The sequence below is a fragment of the Quercus robur genome, chromosome 4 (genome assembly GCF_932294415.1).
Source record: "Quercus robur chromosome 4, dhQueRobu3.1, whole genome shotgun sequence".
NCBI lineage: Eukaryota > Viridiplantae > Streptophyta > Magnoliopsida > Fagales > Fagaceae > Quercus > Quercus robur.
The window spans coordinates 16756843-16778953 of NC_065537.1; the positions used below are offsets into that span (position 1 = coordinate 16756843).

Here is a 22111-nt window from a genome sequence, read left to right on the forward strand (position 1 = left end):
GAGAACAAGGTTTTGGTAAAATGCCTCTCAAGGATTTGACAATGGAGAGAAAGAGAGTTGAGGAATTTGAAGAGACTCTAATGTATAGATTGTAGGTGAATCAATCTTGTTTTACTCTAGGATTTCTCTCTCAAAATTCTCTCTGGAAGCTCTCTTTCATTTATGGGTATGAGGGGTATTTATACTAAGGTGAGAGGAGAATGTGAAACGTCAGGTTTTTCAAAACAGGGGTGGCTCATGGCTTGGCCTCGCGACTTGACTAAGTCGCGAGATAACCGTATGGCCAGTTGTCCTGTTTTGTCCTGTAGTGCTCCAACTAGCATGACTATTCACCTTTTGGCATGCTTGGCACGTGTGCTATGTCTGGCGACTTGCAGCCGCGAGCCACCCGCGAGATCAAGCCGTGAGTCTCTGTTTTCTTGCACACTCTTAAGCAATCAACACTCTATCTCACTCACTACCCTTACAACAAAACCCACCTAAATACAGGGTTACTAAATGCTGAAATATAAGCAAATTTGGCATGGAATAAAGCCAATAAGATGGTTGATTAAATTCAACCTTACATAGGCAATGACAATTCAAAAGACTGAAGCGAGCCACCAAGTTCTTGGACTCTGATATCATCAAGATCTTTGCTCTCTTCAATTGCCATCACCTTGGCACAAAAGCTTTTCGGCAATGATCGAAGGATCTTCCTTACTACCTTGGAATCCTCTGTTTTCTCTCCCAAATTAAACTTGTCGATGACCACTACATTCAGCTTACTATAGAAAGAGTTAAAGGACTCGTCTTCACTCATTCTGAGCTCCTCAAATCGAGTGGTCAGCATCTGTAGTTTCGTGTCTTTTACTTTCTTTGTTCCCTCATAAGTGGTCTCCAATATCTGCCAAGCCTCCTTGACAATGGTAATGTGAGAAATCTGATGGAACTCATCTGGAGACACACCATAAAAAATAGCGTTAAGTGCTTTGCTTTTAGCATTTGACGCCGCGAGGGCTGCCTTATCCCATGTGGATTTGGCTACCTCCGGCTTAGTTCAACCGATATCAACGGCATCCCAAACAGATTCATCTATTGAACATAAAAATGCTCTCATCCGTACCTTCCAAAAGACATAATTGCTACCATCAAAATATGGTAGAGCATTCAGAAATTGAGACTGGTCCATCTCAAAAGGGGTCAAGGATCACTCTAGGGTAATTAAACCATTGCAAGTGCACCCGCTTTGATACCAAATGAATGTTCAAAATGTATATAAAACACCAATGAACATTTAGACCCCCAATTAACAAATTACCAATTCAAGCTTATCAACAAATAATTAATGTGTGGAATATGAACATAAGCTTAACATAGAATTGATAAACAATCTAAACCAAATAAAATCACATCCACAGAAGAAATTAAATGGCAAAGATTAAGGAAGAGAAATGCAAACACAAGGACAACACAACGATGTGTTGTCGAAGAGGAAACCGAAGCCCTCAGCGTAAAACCTCTCCGCTACCCTCCAAGCGATCAACAATCCACTAAAGAATCAAGCTGGGATACATGAACAGCAGAAGACCCTCCAAGTCTAATCTACCCAGTGTACCTAAGCCCTTCAAGCTCCTACTCCAACAAGGTTATGCCGAACCTATTTTTTCTTTAGCTTACCAGATTTCGCTATAACCCATAGCATCAACCAATATGAATTGATCCCTTCCTAACTGCTTCCCAAGCACCAAAATAACCTTCTCACAAATATAGGTATGATGAGAAAAGGTTTTGGCTAATGTATCTCTCAAGGATGTAACAATGAAGAGGGTGAGAGTTGAGGAATTTAAAGAGTCACTATGTAAAAATTGTGGATGAGTCAATCTTGTTTTTCTCTAGGGTTTCTCTTTCAAAATCCTCTCTGGAAGCTCTCTATATTTTGTGAGTATAAGGGTTATTTATACTGGAGTGAGAAAGGAATGCGAAGATTTAGTTTTTCCATAACAAAGTGGACTGGTGACTTGGCCTCTCGACTTAACTGAGTCGCGAGTCCAAGCCACGAGCTAATTGAATGGCCAGTCTGGACTTTTTTTCCTATAGTGCTACAGCTCACATGACGATTCAGCTTCTCTGCATGCTTCACTCGTGTGCATCTTCTGGTGAATTGCAAGCTGCGAGCCACCCACGAGATCTAGCTGCGAGTCCCTACTTCACTGCACAGTCTTGAGCATTTCTTCACACTCTCTCACACACTACCCTTACATGATTCCCACCTAAACACAGGGTTACTAATTGCTAAATTACAAGCAAATTTGGTATGGAATAAAGCCAACAAGATGGTTGATTAAATTCAACCTTACACTTTGCAACCAACATCCTTCTCAAGTTGGTGTGTTAATCACGTACTTGGATTCGTACAAAGGAGTAAACTACATACTAGGATTCGTGCATCGATTGGTTAGTCACGTACTGGGAGCTGTGCATTGAAAAGAAGAAATTGTCACTACAGAACAAGTCCAATTGTGTATTGGGGTAAGGGTTTAACTGTAGGTTGGTATAAGGTATTGGGATTCCTTTATTTGTAACCGCTTGTTGTGATAATAGTGAATTCTTGGGAGTGGTGACCTTAAAATCACCTGGTGGGGTTTTTGCCTTGGAGGTTTTCCCCATTCGTAAACAAATCACCGTGTCAACTTTATTTTCCATTGCATTTTAATTTAGTTGGTAATTTGTTTATGCTACCATGAGTTTTGCATGTTAATTGGATTAATCAATTAACTTGGCTAATTAATTGATTAATTTATCATAAGGGGTCAATACATTCTTAGCCTATCACTTGAGAACATCACTAATATCCATACGGTCCCTGGGTAATTCCACTGAACAAGCAACTCCAACTCTAAATATTGTAATCAAAGAATCTTGTATTCCTTCTTTTTCCATGTGCCCCACTTTATTAGAGTCTTCATTCATTGTTTCCTCTTCTTCTCTTGCCCCTCCAGAGACAAACAATGGGTCTAAAATTTCTGAAATTTGCTTAGGCAATGACATCTTAACCAAATTATGGAGATCTAATCCATCTTTAAACATGTCATCGATAGGCCTCTTCCTTGTAAACATCTCCAACAAAAGAATCCCATAGCTATACATATCTCCCTCTAATGATACCTTGCTTCCCATGCCATACGCTATAAGACTCAAATTATAGCACTCTTTGTTAGAAGTAATCTCTAATTACATGCATCTTTTGGTAAGTAAAAATAATAACTCCTAGTTTAATTTAATCAGAAATATTTTTGAATTTGGATTCATGAAAGAAAATTAATTTTCAACTCTGTATGTTCTGACGTAAAATTCTTTTTGTCCATAAATTTCTAGAAAATTATGTGTTTTCCAATATTTGGTTATGTACCTAAAAGTGTTGTAAAAAAATATTTTCGGATGTTTAGCTCATACTCAAAAAAACAAAAACCCAAAAAAGATTCCTATAATTTTGTATAGATATTAAATAATATTTTTAATTAACCATTTTATAATATTAATAGGGAGCAACTAAATCAATACAAAAATAACATTATGAAAATAAATTATTGAAAATTATACAACGAAGCACAATCAATATAAGAATGCAAGAGGAAGAAAAAAAAATACTAAAACGATTAATAAAAACTACCAACTTAATTTACATATTCACATGCATAACTACAAACACTTGAAACCTCCAAAAGGACACTTGAAAGTGGCTTTTGTGCATCTTTTAGAAATAAATATTGATTCATGAAGATTTTAGATATATTATGGGCAATTTGGACAATTCGGGAGGTGCTTTTGTCATTTCAATGGGTCTGTGGGGTAGTTTTGTAGCCTTTATTATTTTATAAGTATTCCAGTCATATAATAGGTTTTGGAGATATATTATTTGCATTTTTGAAAACCCCTTCTAAGGGTACCTCACCCTCAAAATGGTTGAAAGAAAGATTCAATTTCACAAATTGAAACTGCTGAAAATATCTTGGAATTTGGCTAGACAAGTTGGTACACGAAAGATCCAAGTCTTGAAGTCCTCTCAATGAACTAAATGACTGAGGTATAGTTCCTTCAAAGGAGTTACCTTCCATGTCAAGGTGTTCCAATTTTATGCAACTACCAAGGCTACTAGGAATTTCACCAAACAATCTATTCCTAGAAAGGTCCAAGGACCCAAGATTTTTCAAGTTTCCAACTTGGGTGGGCAGGGAACCAGTCAACTGATTTTGAGCTAGGCTCAGGGAAATTGTTTGGGAAGAAAGGCCCATAATACTTTGGGGTATGGTACCACTAAGATAGTTATGAGAAAGGTCTAATTCCTGTAAGTATAAAAGGTTTCCAAGACTAGGGGGAATGGTACCCATTAAGTGGTTCCTTTCAAGATGGGGAGAGTACAATTGAGTTATGTTGGCTAGGGATGATGGAATATGCCTTGAAAACTCATTTTCAGACAAATCCAATTTTTTTAGCATCCTAAGGTAACCAATCATGACAGGAATGTCCCCTGTTAGATTGTTTTTCTCTAATGTTAATTCAGTCAAGTTAACAATGTTCTTTATATCACTAGGGATCTTTCCAGTTAATTGATTGCTTCCCAACCTCAATGACACAAGTTGGGTTGAAAGGTTGGCTATAGAAAGAGGCAGTGTCCCCCCGAATCGATTGTCACTCAAATCTACCATCCACAAACTATGGCATTTACTCAAAGAGTTAAAGAAGCTCAAGTCATCAGCTTCTCCTATCCCAAGTGAATTGGAAGCAAGAACTAGCCACCAAAGACTAGGTAGGCCTCCAAAATCAATTGTAACTTTGCCAATGAAATTGCTGCCATTGGTATCAAGTTTAACAAGATTTGAAGCATTGGATAATGATAAAGGAAGTGGTCCAGTAAATTGATTGTGACCAACATTTAAGACTAACAAGTTGGGAAGAGTGAAGCCTAAGTCTGATGGCAAATTCCCATATAGTTGATTATATGGCAAACTAAGTCTTTCAATGGATGAGATATTGTAAATAGAGAGGGGTACTAACCAGATAGTTGATTCAAGCCAAGTCCAAGAAATTCAGAATCTTCAATCGGCCTAATGAATCCGATATGTTTCCCTAGAAACTGTTAACTGCCAGGGAAAAATATCTAACCGAGGAAAGGTTGCCTAACGAGTCTGGAAGTGGTCCACTGAGGTTGTTATAGTGTAGTTGAACTCTCTCAAGCTTCTGTAGTGACCCAAGCTGAAATAGGATTCTTCCAATCAAATTGTTGACGCCCAAACGAAGCCAAATGAGGTTAGAACAGCCTGAAAGATTGGCAGGAATCTCTCCAGAAAACGAGTTGTTGGATTGTTCAAGTATTTGAGTCTGAATAGACGACCTAGTTTGATAGTTTTTAGACCCCTTAAACAATTGATTTAACCTAGGTAATTAGCCAAGTTATTACTTAGTCCAATTAAACAAGTCTAGGTTATCACAATAACAAGATCAAATCATGCAAAGCAGCGAAAAATAAATAACACAAGATATGATCACCCAGGAAACCAAACCAGTAAAAACCTGGGGAGGATTTGACCTAGCTATCCTCAAGGTAAACTTGAATCCATTATCTTGAAAGAATCGAAGTTCATACAATAAGACTTACAAGCCCCCACGATCGACTTCTTATTGCTACCAACCAGTAGAACTTATTGACACGACCACATGCAAGCTCCGAATCCACGGACTCCTTCTTTCTTGGATTCACCACCAGATACAAGCACACCCGCTTATGTTTTCTTTAAGCTTCAATGGCAGCAACTGAATTGATCATCAAGGCATAGATAAATCTTCTCCTTGAAAACCTTAAGTTTGTGTAAAGGAAAGCTCCTCTAGATCTCACAAGAGATTTACACAAACCATAATTATGAGCAACACTAAAACATGGCTAGGGTTTGCCTTTTATACTTAGGACAAATAAGAAATCCTAAAAACATTTTAAAACACTTAGAGTTGAGTTTGGACAAATCTGCAGAAAATCATTCTGCCCGAGCTTCGATCGATTGAGCCTGTCTTTTGATTGATATAGCCAGGCCGAAAGGCACAATACTTTCCTACTTTAACTCGATTCCAACTTTACATAAAAGAACAACTTTGAGCTAGACTAAAACACTTCTAAACACATTGTTTTGATCATGGTTTGCCAACAATACAAATTAGAGTTCTAAATACATAAAATCCCAAGACTTTAGAACCTAACATTGTTCTTGTGGAAGCTGACCATGAAAGTAGTTCAATTCAAGGTTGAGACCTGTGAGGAAAGAGATGTTTCCTATGTGAGGTGAGAGTGAACACACCAAGCCATTGGAGATTAGATTCAAAGTAATTACTCGTTGGTTTTGACCACAAGTGATGCCAACCCAGTTGTAGAAATGAAGAGAATTGTTACAGGAGCTCATGATACCCAGAGGGTCAGTGGTTATCCCAGCTCTGATGGCTAGCAAGGCAAGCCTATCTGTCTCATTTCCATTTGCTGCATGGGTGAAAGATAATGGTGAAAGCAACAAGGTAATAAAACATGGCAGGAGAACTGAATAGAACATGAATGAGCAATGCAAAGTTGAAGACTTGTGAGGAAGAGAAGGCAACATTGCTGGTTTAGAAGCCAATTGCTAGAAAGAAGTGAAAATCTCGAGAGAAATGGGCATGTATGCTTCTTGGAGGGCAAGCTTATATAAGAATTTTAGTTGATCTAGTACAAGTTGGTTTACATTTGGCTGAAAAGCTTAAAATCACTCTGAAAATGTCAGTCACAAGTCCAATAGCTGATCTAATGCATGGTTTTTGAGAGATTCTTTATGCTAGGAAACCAATGCGATACTTTGATGGTGTCATTTCAAGTTCGAAGAAATAGGACATCTTCTTTCCCAAGAAATGTCCTAGAAATCAAAACAACCATTGACTTGGTTTTTGTCATTCTTAGTGTTAGGTTCTAAAGACTTAGGATTTTATGTATTTAGAAATCTATTTTGTATTGTTGGCAAACCATGATCAAAACAATGTGTTTAGAAGTGTTAGTCTTGCTCAAAGTTGTGCATTTATGTAAAGTTGGAATCGAGCTAATGCAGGAAAGCATTATGCATTTCGGCCTAGCTCGATCAATCGAAGCTTAGGCTCGATCGATTGAAGCTCGGGCAGAATGTTTTTTCTGCAGAATTTCCAACTTAGCCCTAGTTGTTTTAAAACGTTTTTAGGGTTTCTAATTTGTACTAAGTATAAAAGGCAAACCCTAGCCACATTTTAGTGTTGCTCATATTGCGGTTTGTGTAAATCTCTTGTGAGATCTAGAGGAGCTTTCCTTTACACAAACTTAGGGTTTTCAAGGAGAAGATTTATCTACACCTTGATGATCAACTCGGTTGCTGCCATTAAAACTTAAAGAAAACACAAGCAGGTGTGCTTGTATCTGGTGGTGAATCCAAGAAAGAAGGAGTTCGTGGATTCGGAGCTTGCACGTGGTCGTGTCATTAAGTTCTATTGGTTGGTAGCAATAAGAAGTCAAGCATGGGGGCTTGTAAGTCTTATTGTATGAACTTTGATTCTTTCAAGATAGTAGATTCACGTTTATCTTGAGGATAGCTAGGTCAAAACCTCTCTAGGTTTTTACCGGTTTGGTTTCCTAGGTGATCATATCTTGTGTTATTTATTTTTCCGCTACTTTGCATGTTATGATTTTTGTTATTGTGATAACCTAGATTTGTTAAATTAGACTAAGTAACAATTTGGCTAATTACCTAGGTTAAATCAATTGTTTTTAAGGGGTCTAAAAACCATCAAGTGGTATCAGAGCGGGTTGCTCTTTTGTTGTTGATCTTTTGATCACTGAGCTGATCCTTGAACCCTATTGTCATGGAACACGGACACTCTCTAGTTATTCCTCCTCACTTTGATGGGAATAATTATGCTTATTGGAAAGTAAGGATGAAAGCATTCCTGAAATCTATTGATGAGAGAGTGTGGAACTCTGTTGAATACAGATGGGAGAAGCCCACTACTCCTGTTAGTGAGTGGGAAACTTCACAAAAAGAAGCAGCTGCATTTAATAGCAAGGCTACGAATGCTATCTTTAATGTTATTTCTATGAAGGAATTTAAGAGAATCTCTAATGTTGAGATTGCTCATACTGCTTGGAATATCCTTTAGACTGTGCATGAAGGCACAAAGACTGTCAAAATCAATAAATTGCAGCAATTAACTTCTAAATTTGAAAGCATTAAGATGTTTGATGATGAATCTTTTGATGAATTCTATGCTAAATTGAATGACATTGTTAATTCTGCTTTTAACTTGGGTGAAATGTATGATCAACCTAAAATTGTTAGGAAGATTCTTAGATCTTTAACTGAAAACTTTAGACTCAAGGTGACTGCCATTACTGAAAGCAAGGATGTGAACTCCATCCCTGTTGATGAACTTGTAGGATCTCTTCAATCTTATGAGTTGGATTTACCCAAAACTACCAAATCCAAATCAATGGCTCTTAAGTCAGTTGATGATGTTAAAGGTGGTGGATTTGATGATGAGCTCTCTGCTACAGAGATTGCTTACCTTACCAAGAATTTTAGAAACTTTCTCAGGAATAGTAACAGAAAGGCAAGAGGCATGAACAATGCTGAACCTAGAAACTTTAAGAAGCATGATCCCACTAAGGTGAACCATAATGATAAACCTAGAGAAAAAGTGGGTCAATCTTCTAATAATTCTTTGGGTTCTCAGTGTTTTGGATGTCAAGGGTATGGTCGCATGAAATTTGAATGTCCTACCTATTTGAAGTCTAAGGGTAAGGCTATGGCTGTAACCCTTAGTGATGGTGAAGTTTCTGATAATAAGTCTGATTGTGATGAGGATGGAAACTTCATTGCTTTCATCGCTACTGCTGTAGTTGATGAGAGCATATCTGTTGAAGAGAACCCTTCTGATGGGGAACTTTCTAAAGATGCAAATCTTCAAGAGGCCTATAATAAACTTTGCAAAGTTGTTGCAAAGGATGCTATGAATGTTGAACTTGGCCTGAAGAAAATTGAATCTCTTGAGCTTGATAAGAAGAATTTGCTTGTTAAACTATTTGATGTTAATGAACTTTTGAACAATGTGAAAACTGAGAATACGCTTTTGCTTGATAAAGTTAAATCTTTGGAACTTGATTTATCTGTTGCTAGATCTGCTAGTTCTAAATTTGATCAAATGCTGAGTATTCAAAAGTCTTCTTCTTACAAATTTGGATTAGGTTATGTTGAAAGCATCTCTGTATCTGCTCCCCGTTCCACAAAGTTTGTCCTTTCATCTTCTTTTGAACCTTCTGTGAGTGAGATAGTGAGTGAAACTGTCAAACCCTCTATGAGTGAGGTTGTCAAACCCATAGAAGTTTCATCATTTAGGAAGATTAGGGTTGATCTGGAAGAGTCTAAGTCTAAGAAGCCTACCCTATCTAAGGACAAGACACATAATAAGCCTGCATGGGTTTATCACTTTTGTGGAAAGTCTGGACACATTCGTCCAAACTGTTACAAGCTGCAAGCTGCAAAGAGAGTAAACAAACCAAAAGTACTTGTGCCTCAAGCACAAGATCCTATGGTACTTATTGGAGAATTGGTAAAAGCTTTAAATCTTTATTCCAATCCAAGAGTTGGTAATCATTCCCATGTGAATAAGAACTCCAATGCTCATGGTGCATCTAAAAGGTTTTGGATGCAAAAGACTCGAACTAACTGAGTCTTTCTAACATGGTCCTTGTGCTTCATTGCTCTACTCTTTGTGACCATTTGTTCTTTGGTTTTTTTTTTTTTGTTTTCTAGGATTTGCATTGCATAACATTCATGCATTTCATTCTAGTTTTCTTTTTAATAATAATAAAAAAAAAAAAAGGAAGCAAATTGTGTTTTGTACTATTCTTCTTGGTTTTTGAAGACTAAGGTTGGTCAATTTATTTTCACAAAACATGTCATTTGTACCTTGTTTAGCTTTGATGAGCTTACTTATTGTACTTTACTAGTTGAAGCTTTGTAGTGCATGTTGTGTGGGAAAGATGTTTATGGTTTTTGATTACTCTGTCTTAATCTTGAAGTCACATGTTTTTGACTGTCAGACTTAAACTTTTAGAGAAAGGCATAAATAACCATCTCACCACTATTCACTAGCCAATCATGAACACCTTAATGCATATCATAAGATTTTGTGCTCGAGAAAGTGTAACACATGCACGAAAAGAACATAAGGTGAAGCCTCGGTTTAAAGTGCTTAATACTTAAAATTAGTGTGTACTATTAGGTTTGATGCCAAAATCACATGACTTAAAATTGGTGTATATATTATGAGGCATAAATTCAAGAAACTTATATGATTACAAGTTTATGATCTAGGAGATGTGGGAGTTATATGATGTAACTCTTTAGGTGATAGTCTCTTTTAAATTCTTTGTGATGAATTTTATAGACCTTGTGATTGATTGCTATTCACATATCACCTCACATGTATCTCAAGCTTTTACTAGTTGCACACACTACATGAGTTACTCTTTGCTAAACTTTGTACATGTTATTGTGTGTGTTTATGGTCTGACCAACCAAGTTTTGCAAATACTTTGAATTTTGTGCAAAATTAATTTGTTGCTAGAAATTTTATTTTTGGGAAATTTGGGCTTAAAATTCTTGTTTTTGAAAATCACATCATCACATACTCATGCATATTGCTCTTAAATTTCAATGTTTTGAGTCGATTCTGAATTTTTTTTAAAAAATTGTGTTTTTCCTCAAATTTAGTGAGCCTTTGCCCATTTTGATCGATCTATTCTATTTTTCGATCAATAAAATTTTTTTAAATATGTTAAAGAGAGCCTCTGTTTGTTTCGATCGATCGAAACTGATTTTCGATCAATCGAACTCTTTTAAAATTGTTTTGTTAAAGTCTCTGTCTATTTCGATCGATTGAGACTATTTTTCGATTGATCGAAACTCGTGAATCATGTTTTTTTAAAAGTCAGATTGGACTTTTTCAAAGACACTTTTTCAAAACTTTTCAAACTTTCCTCTCTCTCTCTCCGACTTGGCTAGGCTCCACTAAGGATTTTTTGTCATTTTCCTCCGAAATTTTTGCAAGGTTTTTGTCTCCCAAGGCTGGTAAGTCCTTTATGCCCTTCCTTTTGCATCTTATTTCATGTTTTCATGCATTTTTCATGCATATTCATTGGGTATTTTTGGCACTTTTCATATTTTGGGGTTTTTGATGATACAAACCGTATTTTGTGAAATTGATCTTTGGGTTTTTGTTCTAGGATGTTATTATCATGATCCTTGTGGTTTAATTTGATCAATTTTGTGATTTTTGAAAAATTGAAAATTCTAGGGTTTGTAATTGATCCGAATTGGGGATTTTGTTCAAATTGGGTTAAATTGATGAAATTGGCTTGTTCAATTGATGTAATTGGTCATTATTTTCTAAAATTTATCTTGTAAGATGATCAATTAGTCAATATCTTTCAAATTGATCAAGTGGTTGTCCAAAATTTGGGGTTTTTGTGTTAATACCTCTATGTTCAAGCCAATTTTGTGAATTTAAATTTTTTTGGACTTAATTGCACTGCATTAGGACATGCATCATGCCATTTAAATTGTTCATGCATCATATAGATTTTTGTTCTATATTTTTTTATGTGCTAACTTGCAGTCTGCCCTTGGTTTTTTCTTTTGTGTTTTTGTTCCTTTGCTCTGTGTTTTTGTCCTTATCCTAGCACCATGCCTAGGAAATCTAGAGCCCATAGGACCCCTTCCACTTCCTCTGAGTCTCTCTCTAGGAGTGAGGTGTTTAGGAATGATAAGTGCAGAGAGGCCTTTGATACTTTGAACAATAAGCATAAGATTTGGGCCGAGCGTGATGTGGTTTTAGATGAGATTGATCCGGCCATTAGGGCTAACTTTAAGTCTAGAGGTTGGTTGCCTCTCTTAGAGAAAGATCATCCACCCCCGACCGCCCTGATTAGAGAGTTTTTTTCGAATCTCTCTTGCCACGTCTATGATTCCAACACCCTTGTTAAGAGTTGGATATGAGGTGTTGAGTTCACCATTACCCCTAGGGTAGTGGCTGAGGCTCTTGGGGTTCTAGTTGTTCGGGAGCCTGACTATCCCTATGATGAGTCACCCTCTTTAGATGTTGTCATGTCATACATCACTAGGTCATCTATCCAGTGGGGTTCTAGTTCTCAGATCACATCCGCTGAGCTTACCAAGTCTGCCTATCTTTTCTTTAGGATAGCGTGTCATTCGTTGTGGTCTATTTCTCATTTCCACACCATCCCTCTAGAGCGATGTGTGTTTTTGTATGCTTTTGGTTTTAGTGCGTTGATCAGTTTCCCTCATTTGTTCCATAGGACATGCGCTTATTCATCCTATTTTCATTCATGGGATTTTGCTCTTTTTAGGTCTAGATGGTTTTCCGTCTGGTGAGCCTGTTCATGTCGTTGCTTCCATAGGTGCCACCTTTCTTAGATAGAGGACTGCTCACATGCGAGCTGTTCCTTCACGTCCTAGGGGTGCGTCATCTAGTGTTGTTCCCCCTCCTCCCTCTTCTACAGGTGTTGATGCTGCTGAGACATCGGGTGCTGCTGCTGCTGCTGCTGATGTTCCTCCACCGACTACTTTGGATGATTCAGACATTCGACGTATGTTGGATCATGTCTTGACCGTTCAGGCGGCTCATGAGCAGATTTTGGTGGATGTGCTTGATGAGATCCGTGCCTTGCGTACGAAGTTGGCACAGTTTAGACCACCTCCCTTTTGATGATGGAGTTTGTTTGCCCTTTGGCATTCTGTCACAAAAAGGGGGAGTACTTTGTAGAGTTTTTGTTTTCAGGGGGAGAGTATTTCTTTGGTTGGAGCTTGTGGAGTTTAGATTGTATCTAGGTGCTTCACATTGTATTTTACCTTTTTAGCTCTTGTCATGTTTTGATGGGATATTCATGTTCGGAGGAGTATTTTTGTTGGTACTTTATATATTTCTTGTTTCAAACTGTTTATTGATTTATATTTATGAGTTATTCATTGATATATGTCTTTATTATGTGTTGTTTGAAATTAAAAATTTAATTTGTTTACTTGTATTGTTTCCACACATGCGGTTATGCATTTTGTTTAGTGTTTCAGGAAATATACAGGTTGATTCAATTGAGCTGCTGTCTACACTTACAACTGATGGATAGTAGTTAGGATTGAATTTGTTTTATGAGCATTATTTTTGTAAAGGGCTTTTATTTCGTAAACTTTGAGCTTCTAGTTGTGTTTTGTCACGGATTGCCAAATGGGGAGTTTGTTAGGTTCTAAAGACTTAAGATTTTATGTATTTAGAACTCTAATTTGTATTGTTGGCAAACCATGATCAAAACAATGTGTTTAGAAGTGTTTTAGTCTTGCTCAAATTTGTGCATTTATGTAAAGTTGGAATCGAGCTAATGCAAGAAAGCATTATGCATTTCGGCCTGGCTCAATCGATCGAAGCTTAGGCTCGATCGATCGAAGCTCGGGCAGAATGTTTTTTTCTACATGATTTCCAACTCAGCCCTAGTTGTTTTAAAACGTTTTTAGGGTTTCTAATTTGTCATAAGTATAAAAGGCAAACCCTAGCCACGTTTTAGTGTTGCTCATATTGCGGTTTGTGTAAATCTCTTATGAGATCTAGAGGAGCTTTCCTTTACACAGACTTAGGGTTTTCAAGGAGAAGATTTATCTACACCTTGATGATCAACTCGGTTGCTGCCATTAAAGTTTAAAGAAAACACAAGCGGGTGTGCTTGTATCTGGTGGTGAATCCAAGAAAGAAGGAGTGCGTGGATTCGGAGCTTGTACGTGGTCGTGTCAGTAAATTCTATTGGTTGATAGCAATAAGAAGTCGAGCGTGAGGGCTTGTAAGTTTTATTGTATGAACTTCGATTCTTTCAAGATAGTGGATTCAAGTTTACCTTGAGGATAGCTAGGTCAAATCCTCCCCAGGTTTTTACCGGTTTGGTTTCTTGGGTGATCATATATTGTGTTATTTATTTTTCCGCTGCTTTGCATGTTATGATTTTTGTTATTATGATAACCTAGATTTGTTAAATTGGACTAAGTAACAACTTGGCTAATTATCTAGGTTACATCAATTGTTTTTAAGGGGTCTAAAAACCATCACTTAGCAATACAATTGTGAAAAATAAACACCACTATTATTGTTATAACATGTAGATCCACATTAACCCCACTATTATTGTACACCGATTACCATAGTCCACCCCAACAAATTGTGAAAAATATGTCACACTTATTGCCCTAAAATTTGCACCTGCCCACTAATGTTTATGTGTAACGGCAACAATTTTGAACTCTTCATTTTTCATGCATTAGTTTTTTAAATAAATAAAATACATATATATATATATATATATATTAAGACCACTTTTTTTTATATTGTAACAATTATCAATTGTCCCCGAAATATATGTTAGTAAAAATAGTAAATTTAATCATTTAACTATTATTCCATTCATAGTTTCCCATCTTTCATCTATATTTTCCGCGGCATATGCATATATCAATGATCTAGAAGGCATTGTACATTGTTAGTGAATAACATTGTAAAAAGAAATGATTATAATGAGTGGACAGCTGGTATGATGTGAATATTATTATTGTGATTCAATTGCGTCCAAGGTTATCCTCAAAATGGGTGGGTAGTTAAGTCAAGAATCAATAATTTAAAGACCTTATGTTGAAAGTGAAAATAAATTGTGAAAAAAAAAATGATGGTACCAAAAACATATATAAAATTGTTAGTCTTACCGATAGTAGAGCTGGCATGATGTGGATGCAATTGAAAATTGACCTTTAGAAAACCAATGAGCTCACTCGGTTTGAATGGTGAGTCGAGTGCGGCCAAGGTCGTTTATCTCTCAGATGGGTGCGTTCTTTGCTTGCAAGGAATTCATTGTGCTCTTGATTATTATGGCTAGAGGGGAGAGCTTTTTAGCTTCTGCTCCCATAGATAGTTATACAGACTTTGCACAAATATTAAATTAGTTAGATGTTTTATGAACTATATACATCCACATTTATAAGGTTAAAAAAAACACACAATCTAGAAGTATTTTTGTTTTGATTAGTTTCTGTCTATACTTCTAGTCCCCCAAATCAAATGCCTTGATTTTTCTATGATTTAATATGAAAATGACTTGCCAATTTAGCCATCCTTTTAATTTTTTTCTCATTTATTCTGAAATCCAAATGTAGTTATATTAAAAACTTGTAGTTCTGGTCAATGGCCCATAGGCTAATTGGGAATACAAATTTGCAATTCCTGACTCTTGCACCTCATGAAACAAGATGATAGTTTGAGACCCAAAAAGGGAATTGGAATTAGAAAATAGTTATAGGGGTATTGGTCTATAAGCTGGAGGGATAAATAATATATGTTTAAAATTATTCTTATATAATTGTAAGTATATTTTATGTATTTTTTTAACACCATCCTTATTGATAGATTAAAAGACTAAGGCTCTAAACGATAACACTTTTCAAATTTATTAAATTAAAACGGTTGTTAAGCTAACCACTAACACTATTTTAATTATGATCTATCATTATTTAAGAACTTGACAACTTCATAAGTAAGTTAAAAAATAAAAAATCAGAAAAGTTGCTTCCATAGATTTAGTAGGTTCAAATTAAAAGGATAACTACATAAAGAGTCATACATAGGAGTCCTATGATATATAGGACCATGGCGCCTAATAAAGGCAAGACTCAAGAGCCATGTACAAGTACAATTGCAGACAAGCCTTCAAGCTGCTTTGGGACAAAAAAAAAAAAGAAGATTGTAACATTCGACAGTAGAAAGTTAGAAGCATCATATACATTCGATTCGAGTACTCTTTTTGCTGACCGGAATAACTCACGTCACGTTGATTTTCTCTGGGTGTAAATAATGGACTTGCATGGCTTGATTAGTGCTTTGAAGTGTAATAGTGGTGTTACAGACAGACTGACAGTCACAGAAAGCTAGATCTAAATATAGTTAAAACTCAAAAGTCTTCCTTTATTGTCGCTAATAAGGCAGCTTTTACTAACTTCTTGGATCGATCATAGAAAAATTATTGAATAATCTGGGAGTACAATAAATGTGTACTCTTTCTTCTCACATGAATTGTGAGTCTCATTATAAATTTAATTAATGGGGCTCACAGTTATGTGAGAAGATGCAGTATACATTTATGGTATTGCAGGAGTATATAGAATCCAAATTTTTGATAAACTACAAGCTCTAGGGTTTGGACCTAATTAAGTACCTAACATGCAAGTTGCAACCCCCTTAATTTGAATAATTTTTCATAAACCCCTAGTTTTATGTATCTGTCTAGAAAACGGTGAATGGCTTTCAATTTTACTTTACAATAAAAAAAAAAAATAAAAAAATTGTCCCTTTATTTTATTTTACAATAAAAAACGGAACTAGAATTTTTGTTTTGGGCTGAGATTAGGCTACCTTATTGATTTGCAATTTTAAAAAAAAAAAAAATATATATATATATATATATATCTAAGTAAATATATGTGTGCATGCATGTGAATTCGTATATTAGTTTAAAGGCGAAAATCACATTTTCGTCCCTATATTTTGAGGCGATTCTCACTTTGGTCCCTAGATTTTGTTTATACCACTTTTAGTCACTATTTAGAAAAATACCATCCATTATAGTCCTTTCTGTCAGTAACCTAATGGTAAAGTCCTAAGTGGCCAACAAAATTATTAAAATGATAATAAAAAATTTTATTTTGGCATTAAAAAATGCCACATGCCATATTAGCATCTAAATTAAAAAAATTTATTTATTTATTTTAACTAAATTAAAAAAAATTAAAAACCAAAAATAACGTGAATTAAGATAACAAGAAAAACAAAAACACAAATTAAAAAAAAAAAACAAAAAAAACACTTAGATTTGAAATGTAGAGGCACCAAGTCCATGAATAAGAACAATGGGAAGCCCCTCTCCTTGCACCACATAATGTATTCTATGACCCCGCCATGTCCAAAAATTGTACCCATCTGGCTTGAATTCCAACCTCTCAACCCCTATAGAAGAATTCTTTCGACTTAACCAAATTCAGAAAAAGAAAACCCATATATGATATAATAATAAAAAAAAAATAAAAAAAAATAAAAAAGCGAAAGAGAAAACAGACCTTGAGCAGGTTCGGTTATAAAAGAAGAACCCATAACCGAAACTCCAGAAGCTACAATTCCTCCTTTCAAAGTGAAGCCCCTTCTGCTCATCTCACATTTGTTGCTTCCTTCAAGTACAGAGAGAGAGAGAGAGAGAGAGAGGTACTCAAATAAGTTTAATAGTTAAAAGGGAGAGAGAAAGAGAGAGTAGTGGGTTTACAGTGTTGATAAAATCGTGCGGACGAGATCAGTCTGTTAGGAAATGGGTTGAAGAGTTGGGTTCTGAGTGAAGAGGAAAGAGGAGCAGTCAATGAAGAAGAAGGAGAAGACATTATTGAAGCTTAAAAGACAAAACCAGGGACTATGTTTGATAAGACAAATGGTGGGAGCTGTAGAGGAACTGTAACACACCTAGATTTTAGTTCTTATTTTTCTTGTTTATGGCACATTTAGATCTCAATTCATATGATTTTTAGTTTTTAGTTTTGTTTTTAATTTTTTTTATTTAGTTAAAATTAATAAATTAATTTTTTTTTTTAATTTAGATGTTGACATAGCATTTTTTAATGCCAAAATATATATATATATATATTTTTTAATTTTTAATAGTTTCGTCTGCCATCTAGGACTTTGTTGCTAGGGCACTGACGGAAATAACTAAAATGGATGACATTTTTCCAAATAGGGACTAAATGTGGTAAAAATAAAATCTATGAACCAAAATGGGAATCGCTTGAAAATGTATGGACGAAAATGTGGTTTTCACCTAGTTTAAAAAAAAGTTAAAATATTTACTCCGAGGTCCAAACTAAGTCATAAATCATATATATGTTCTATACAAAAGTTAAATGTTTGCAAAATTATCTTATATGAAAATTTTAAATCTTTCTAAATTCAATTGATTATACAAAAGTTCTCTACTTTTCAATAGACATTTATACCAAACATTCAAAAATGACTTAGCGTCTTCCTTGAAAGTTATGCTTAATTATAGTTTTTCATGAAATGCAATTCATGGTAGTGAAAATATTAGCGCTTTCTTTTTTTCTATTTTCTTTTTTCAAGGAGAAAAAGTTTTTTGTGGATGAATTGAGAAGTTTTGGAGAATTTGATTTAAAATGAAATAAAATAACCAGAAAAGAGAAGTTTGGAAAAATTGGTTCTATGAGGCTCTTGAAAAATGGGAATGGAAAAGCTAAAGCTAAACTAATGGTCTATCATAACTGATGTGAGGGAGGGGACATCAATAGTAAAAAGATACGGTAAAACTAAGTCAATAGATTAAAAAATTACTAGATGATATGGCTTCAATTTTGCAAAGCAATCTTGCAAAGATCACTTAATGAGAGCAACTGGAGGGGTCAAGGGTTCTAGTTTTATGTAATATAGAAGAGTTTAAAAAAAATTTTGGGGGCCAACCAATGTAGTTTCACTTTTGCTGCGTAGACTTTAGTGACCTGTTTGGATGTTTAAAAAAGGAGGGGGAGTAGAGTAGAGGGAGGGAGGGTAATTCAATTACATTGTTTGGAAGTTTTTTAAAGAAAGAGGGAGAGGAATTTGGAAGGGTTTGGAAGGGTTTCAACCCCCTCTAACCCCTCATTTTTAATTTCCCCAAATTGGAGAGATTTAGAGGAAGAATAGAGTAGATAAATTATTGACCAAATGAATTCTCCAATTTACCCTTTCTAAATTAACAAAATTACAAATTGATTATATATAATCTTTGTTTGTTTCCTGAGAAAATTTAAGGTGAATGAAATAAAAATTGAATCTCACTATTTCACTAACACTGAAGCCAAACAACCCCTTTTTTTACACACTTAACCACGTCGTTTTTGCTAAAAACTGTTGAAAGATCACAAAAATGAAAAAAACCAACTAATAAATTGAAATTTTTGAATTTTATTGCTCCAACTTTTTGGAAACCAAACAGAGTAATATGCCAATGGAGACATCTTTCTTCTGGGGTTGTGCCAAGCTGGTCTCTGGATCTGGAGCAGAGCTACGGTTTTCAGTGGACGTGTCGTTCTCGGAGGAGTAGAACTTGAGTCTGAGTCAAGGCTCACAAGCAACGCACTGGTTGTACGGGCAAGAGGAACCAGACCCAATTCGTCCCTCTTTCACAGTTCGATGATAATCTCATCATCTCTGGTACTTTTTTTTCTCGTGAATTCAGACACCCTTTTTAGCTGGTTTTGAAGCTAAACTCGTTTTCAATGTTAGTAGATTATCATATTGTTGAGAAAGTTTCTGTTTTAAAATTTTGATTTTTATTTCATCATCACCCTGTTTTACTTTTTTGAAGTTGGTTTTACCTCGTGAATTGAGACCTTTTGGCTGATATTCTTGATATTCTAAATTTATTTTTATTTTTATTATACTTTTTTTAGGTAATAAAAATTATTTTATAATAGTTAATAGTAGTTTTTTACTTTTATTAGTGGTATTTGATGGAATGAGAATGTTGATTAAATAATTATTTAAATTAACAAATTAATCATAGATTAATGTTACAAGTTCATTTTCAAATAAAGGTAAATTTGTTTATTTAAATCATTTACTCTCCTATTCATCCAAAATTTTAAAACATCCAAACAAGATAAATAACTAATTACTCCATTCTCCCTTACTAATTTTAAAAACATCCAAATAAGGTGGATGATAACCATTCCTCTCTACTCTCCTCCCCTCTACTTCCCTCCACTCTCCTCCCTTTCTAAACTTCCAAACAAGCCATAGGGGTTTTTTATTATTACTTTTTGTTGGGAATGGGAGGAGGAGAAGCAAAGGTAGATGCAGTGGGGTTTGAACCCATGACATGAAAATTGAAATGTAAAGGCCCATTGGCAAATGAGCATTTATTCAATCTATGATCAATATTACTATAAAAAGATAACTGGTGTCTTTAGGCTTACGGTATTTGTTGATAAGTTATTTTAGAAAAATTTTACTACCACTTTTATGAGAAATATAATAAGTTGTAAAAAACAATCAATTACTTTTTCTTTTTCCACAAAACTTTTTTAAAAATATTTTCTAAACTAATGTTTAAGGCTTTAAGGTATCCATTAATTCTTCAAAAAAATATATGTATCTCTTATTGGCAGGCCCATCCAAATTTCAAATGTGAAAACTGAAAAGACTGAGAATAGGGTCAATTAAAACTAGTCTAGCCCACTTGGGCCCAAACAAGAAACTAGCGTACGGAAACAAGCATTTCATTGGTATAAGTATAACCTTTAGGCCCTAAAAATAAAATTAATAAAAAAGGGGTATAACCTTTAGGTCCTATAAAAAGATTATAACCTTTAGGTCCTAAAAACTCTCGTTGTAGGAAAATTATTAATATTAGCAAATACTTATAGCAAAAACTCTCGTTTGTAAGCCCATTTTTGTGTGTAACATTTAAAAAATGGCATGTTATTATTAATGATAGCAAATAATTATTAATACTCTCTCTCACTCACTCTCTCTTCTAAAGGCAGCTGATGCAGAGCAAGGTGTAGTGCAGAAGGCAAAGGTTAATGAGCTGCAGAAACGACAGGTAGTTCAGTAGCATAGTTGTAAATACTGCCTGTAGCTTATTAAGAGCGAGTTAGTTATGGTTAGTGGGCACGTGTACATTCAAGATCATCTGTTAGTTTGTAGTTTGTTAATCCTGCTGAAATGACGTAGGTTAGTTAGAATAGATTAGCTATAACAGAGTATATATATTTAGGTTCTTGTTATGTATTGATTAGTGTGTGATAATACAAATCTCATTTCCTTTGGATTCTCTCAATTCCCTCTAGAATCAAGGACGTTTTCTTTCATCTCTGACTCCATATAAAATTGAAACTTTGCAGTCTTCTCTAACATAGTGATTTAATAGGTCTCTTTTTTTTTTTTTTTTTTTTTTTTTTTGTAGAGAAAAGAAGCCATGCATGATGAACATGGCAGTACATAGAGGAGGAGTTTCTACTTGGAACGTGAGTCTAAGCTGCGAAACAGTCGATACCCTCGATGATACCCCTTCCACCGTTCTGTTTTGCGTGAGACAAATGTTTAAAGCAATCGAATTTGAAGAATACTTTATGAACCAATTCGAAAACCCAATGACCGATTTCAACCCCTTTGAGTTCCAAGAACAAGAGTTTCTCAATGAAAACACTGATTTTTTGTGTCAAAAACTTTCTCCGCTTTTTTCTCCAATCAATGAAAAAACAGAAGTTCAAGACGTCACCATTTAATAGAACGGTGGCTTTTTGTAGAAAAGAATTGAAAAGAAAACTGAAAACGCTGCGGTCGTGTTATAGGGCTTAAGTGAAGCTCTCTGGATGGAGGATTTTCAAGATGTAGACTTAATTAGATAGTAGTTATGCATGGCATGGATTTGTTTATCGGACAAGGATCTGTATTAAATTGTTTTTTTTTTTTTTTTTCCTATTTTTTCTTTAAATATTCTTATAGAATTTTTATTTGTAATTTTTTATCGGACAAGCATCTCTTTTAATTTCAAAAAAAATTTAAGAAGTTGCAATTAATAAATTCATAATTAAGTCAATTCACTTAAATTGATAATATGCTATGGCACCCGTGATCAAGAGCCATTGAATTTTTGCTTGAAATTAGAGTCCTAACAATGATTTTGGAAGGAGATTCAAAGATAGTCATAAAATCTTTGGAAAATGAAGAGGAATCTCTAGTTTCTTATGGACACTTGATCTCAGGTGCAAAGTTGATTATAGAATCATTTATGTTCTATTAGTTTTTCATTTGTATGCCCTCAAAACAATTATGTTGCTCATAACCTTGCTAAGCATGTTAATATATAAATGTCACAAGTTTTTCGGTATGGATAGAAAATTTTCTTCCACATCTCAACATTGTATTTCAAGCCAATTTTGCTTTTATTTAA

General features: G+C 35.0%; 1 protein-coding gene across 1 annotated transcript; it reads right to left on the minus strand.

The window, feature by feature from the left end:
• Window positions 1-562: 562 nt before the first annotated feature.
• On the minus strand, window positions 563-6623 carry LOC126721464 (LRR receptor-like serine/threonine-protein kinase EFR). Its single transcript, XM_050424500.1, has 4 exons — window positions 6254-6623; window positions 4091-4951; window positions 2841-3167; window positions 563-936 (listed from the first exon to the last, which is right to left on the minus strand). The coding sequence occupies exons 1-4, from the start codon at window positions 6621-6623 to the stop codon at window positions 563-565; spliced, it is 1932 nt and encodes a 643-aa protein (XP_050280457.1).
• Window positions 6624-22111: the final 15488 nt, after the last annotated feature.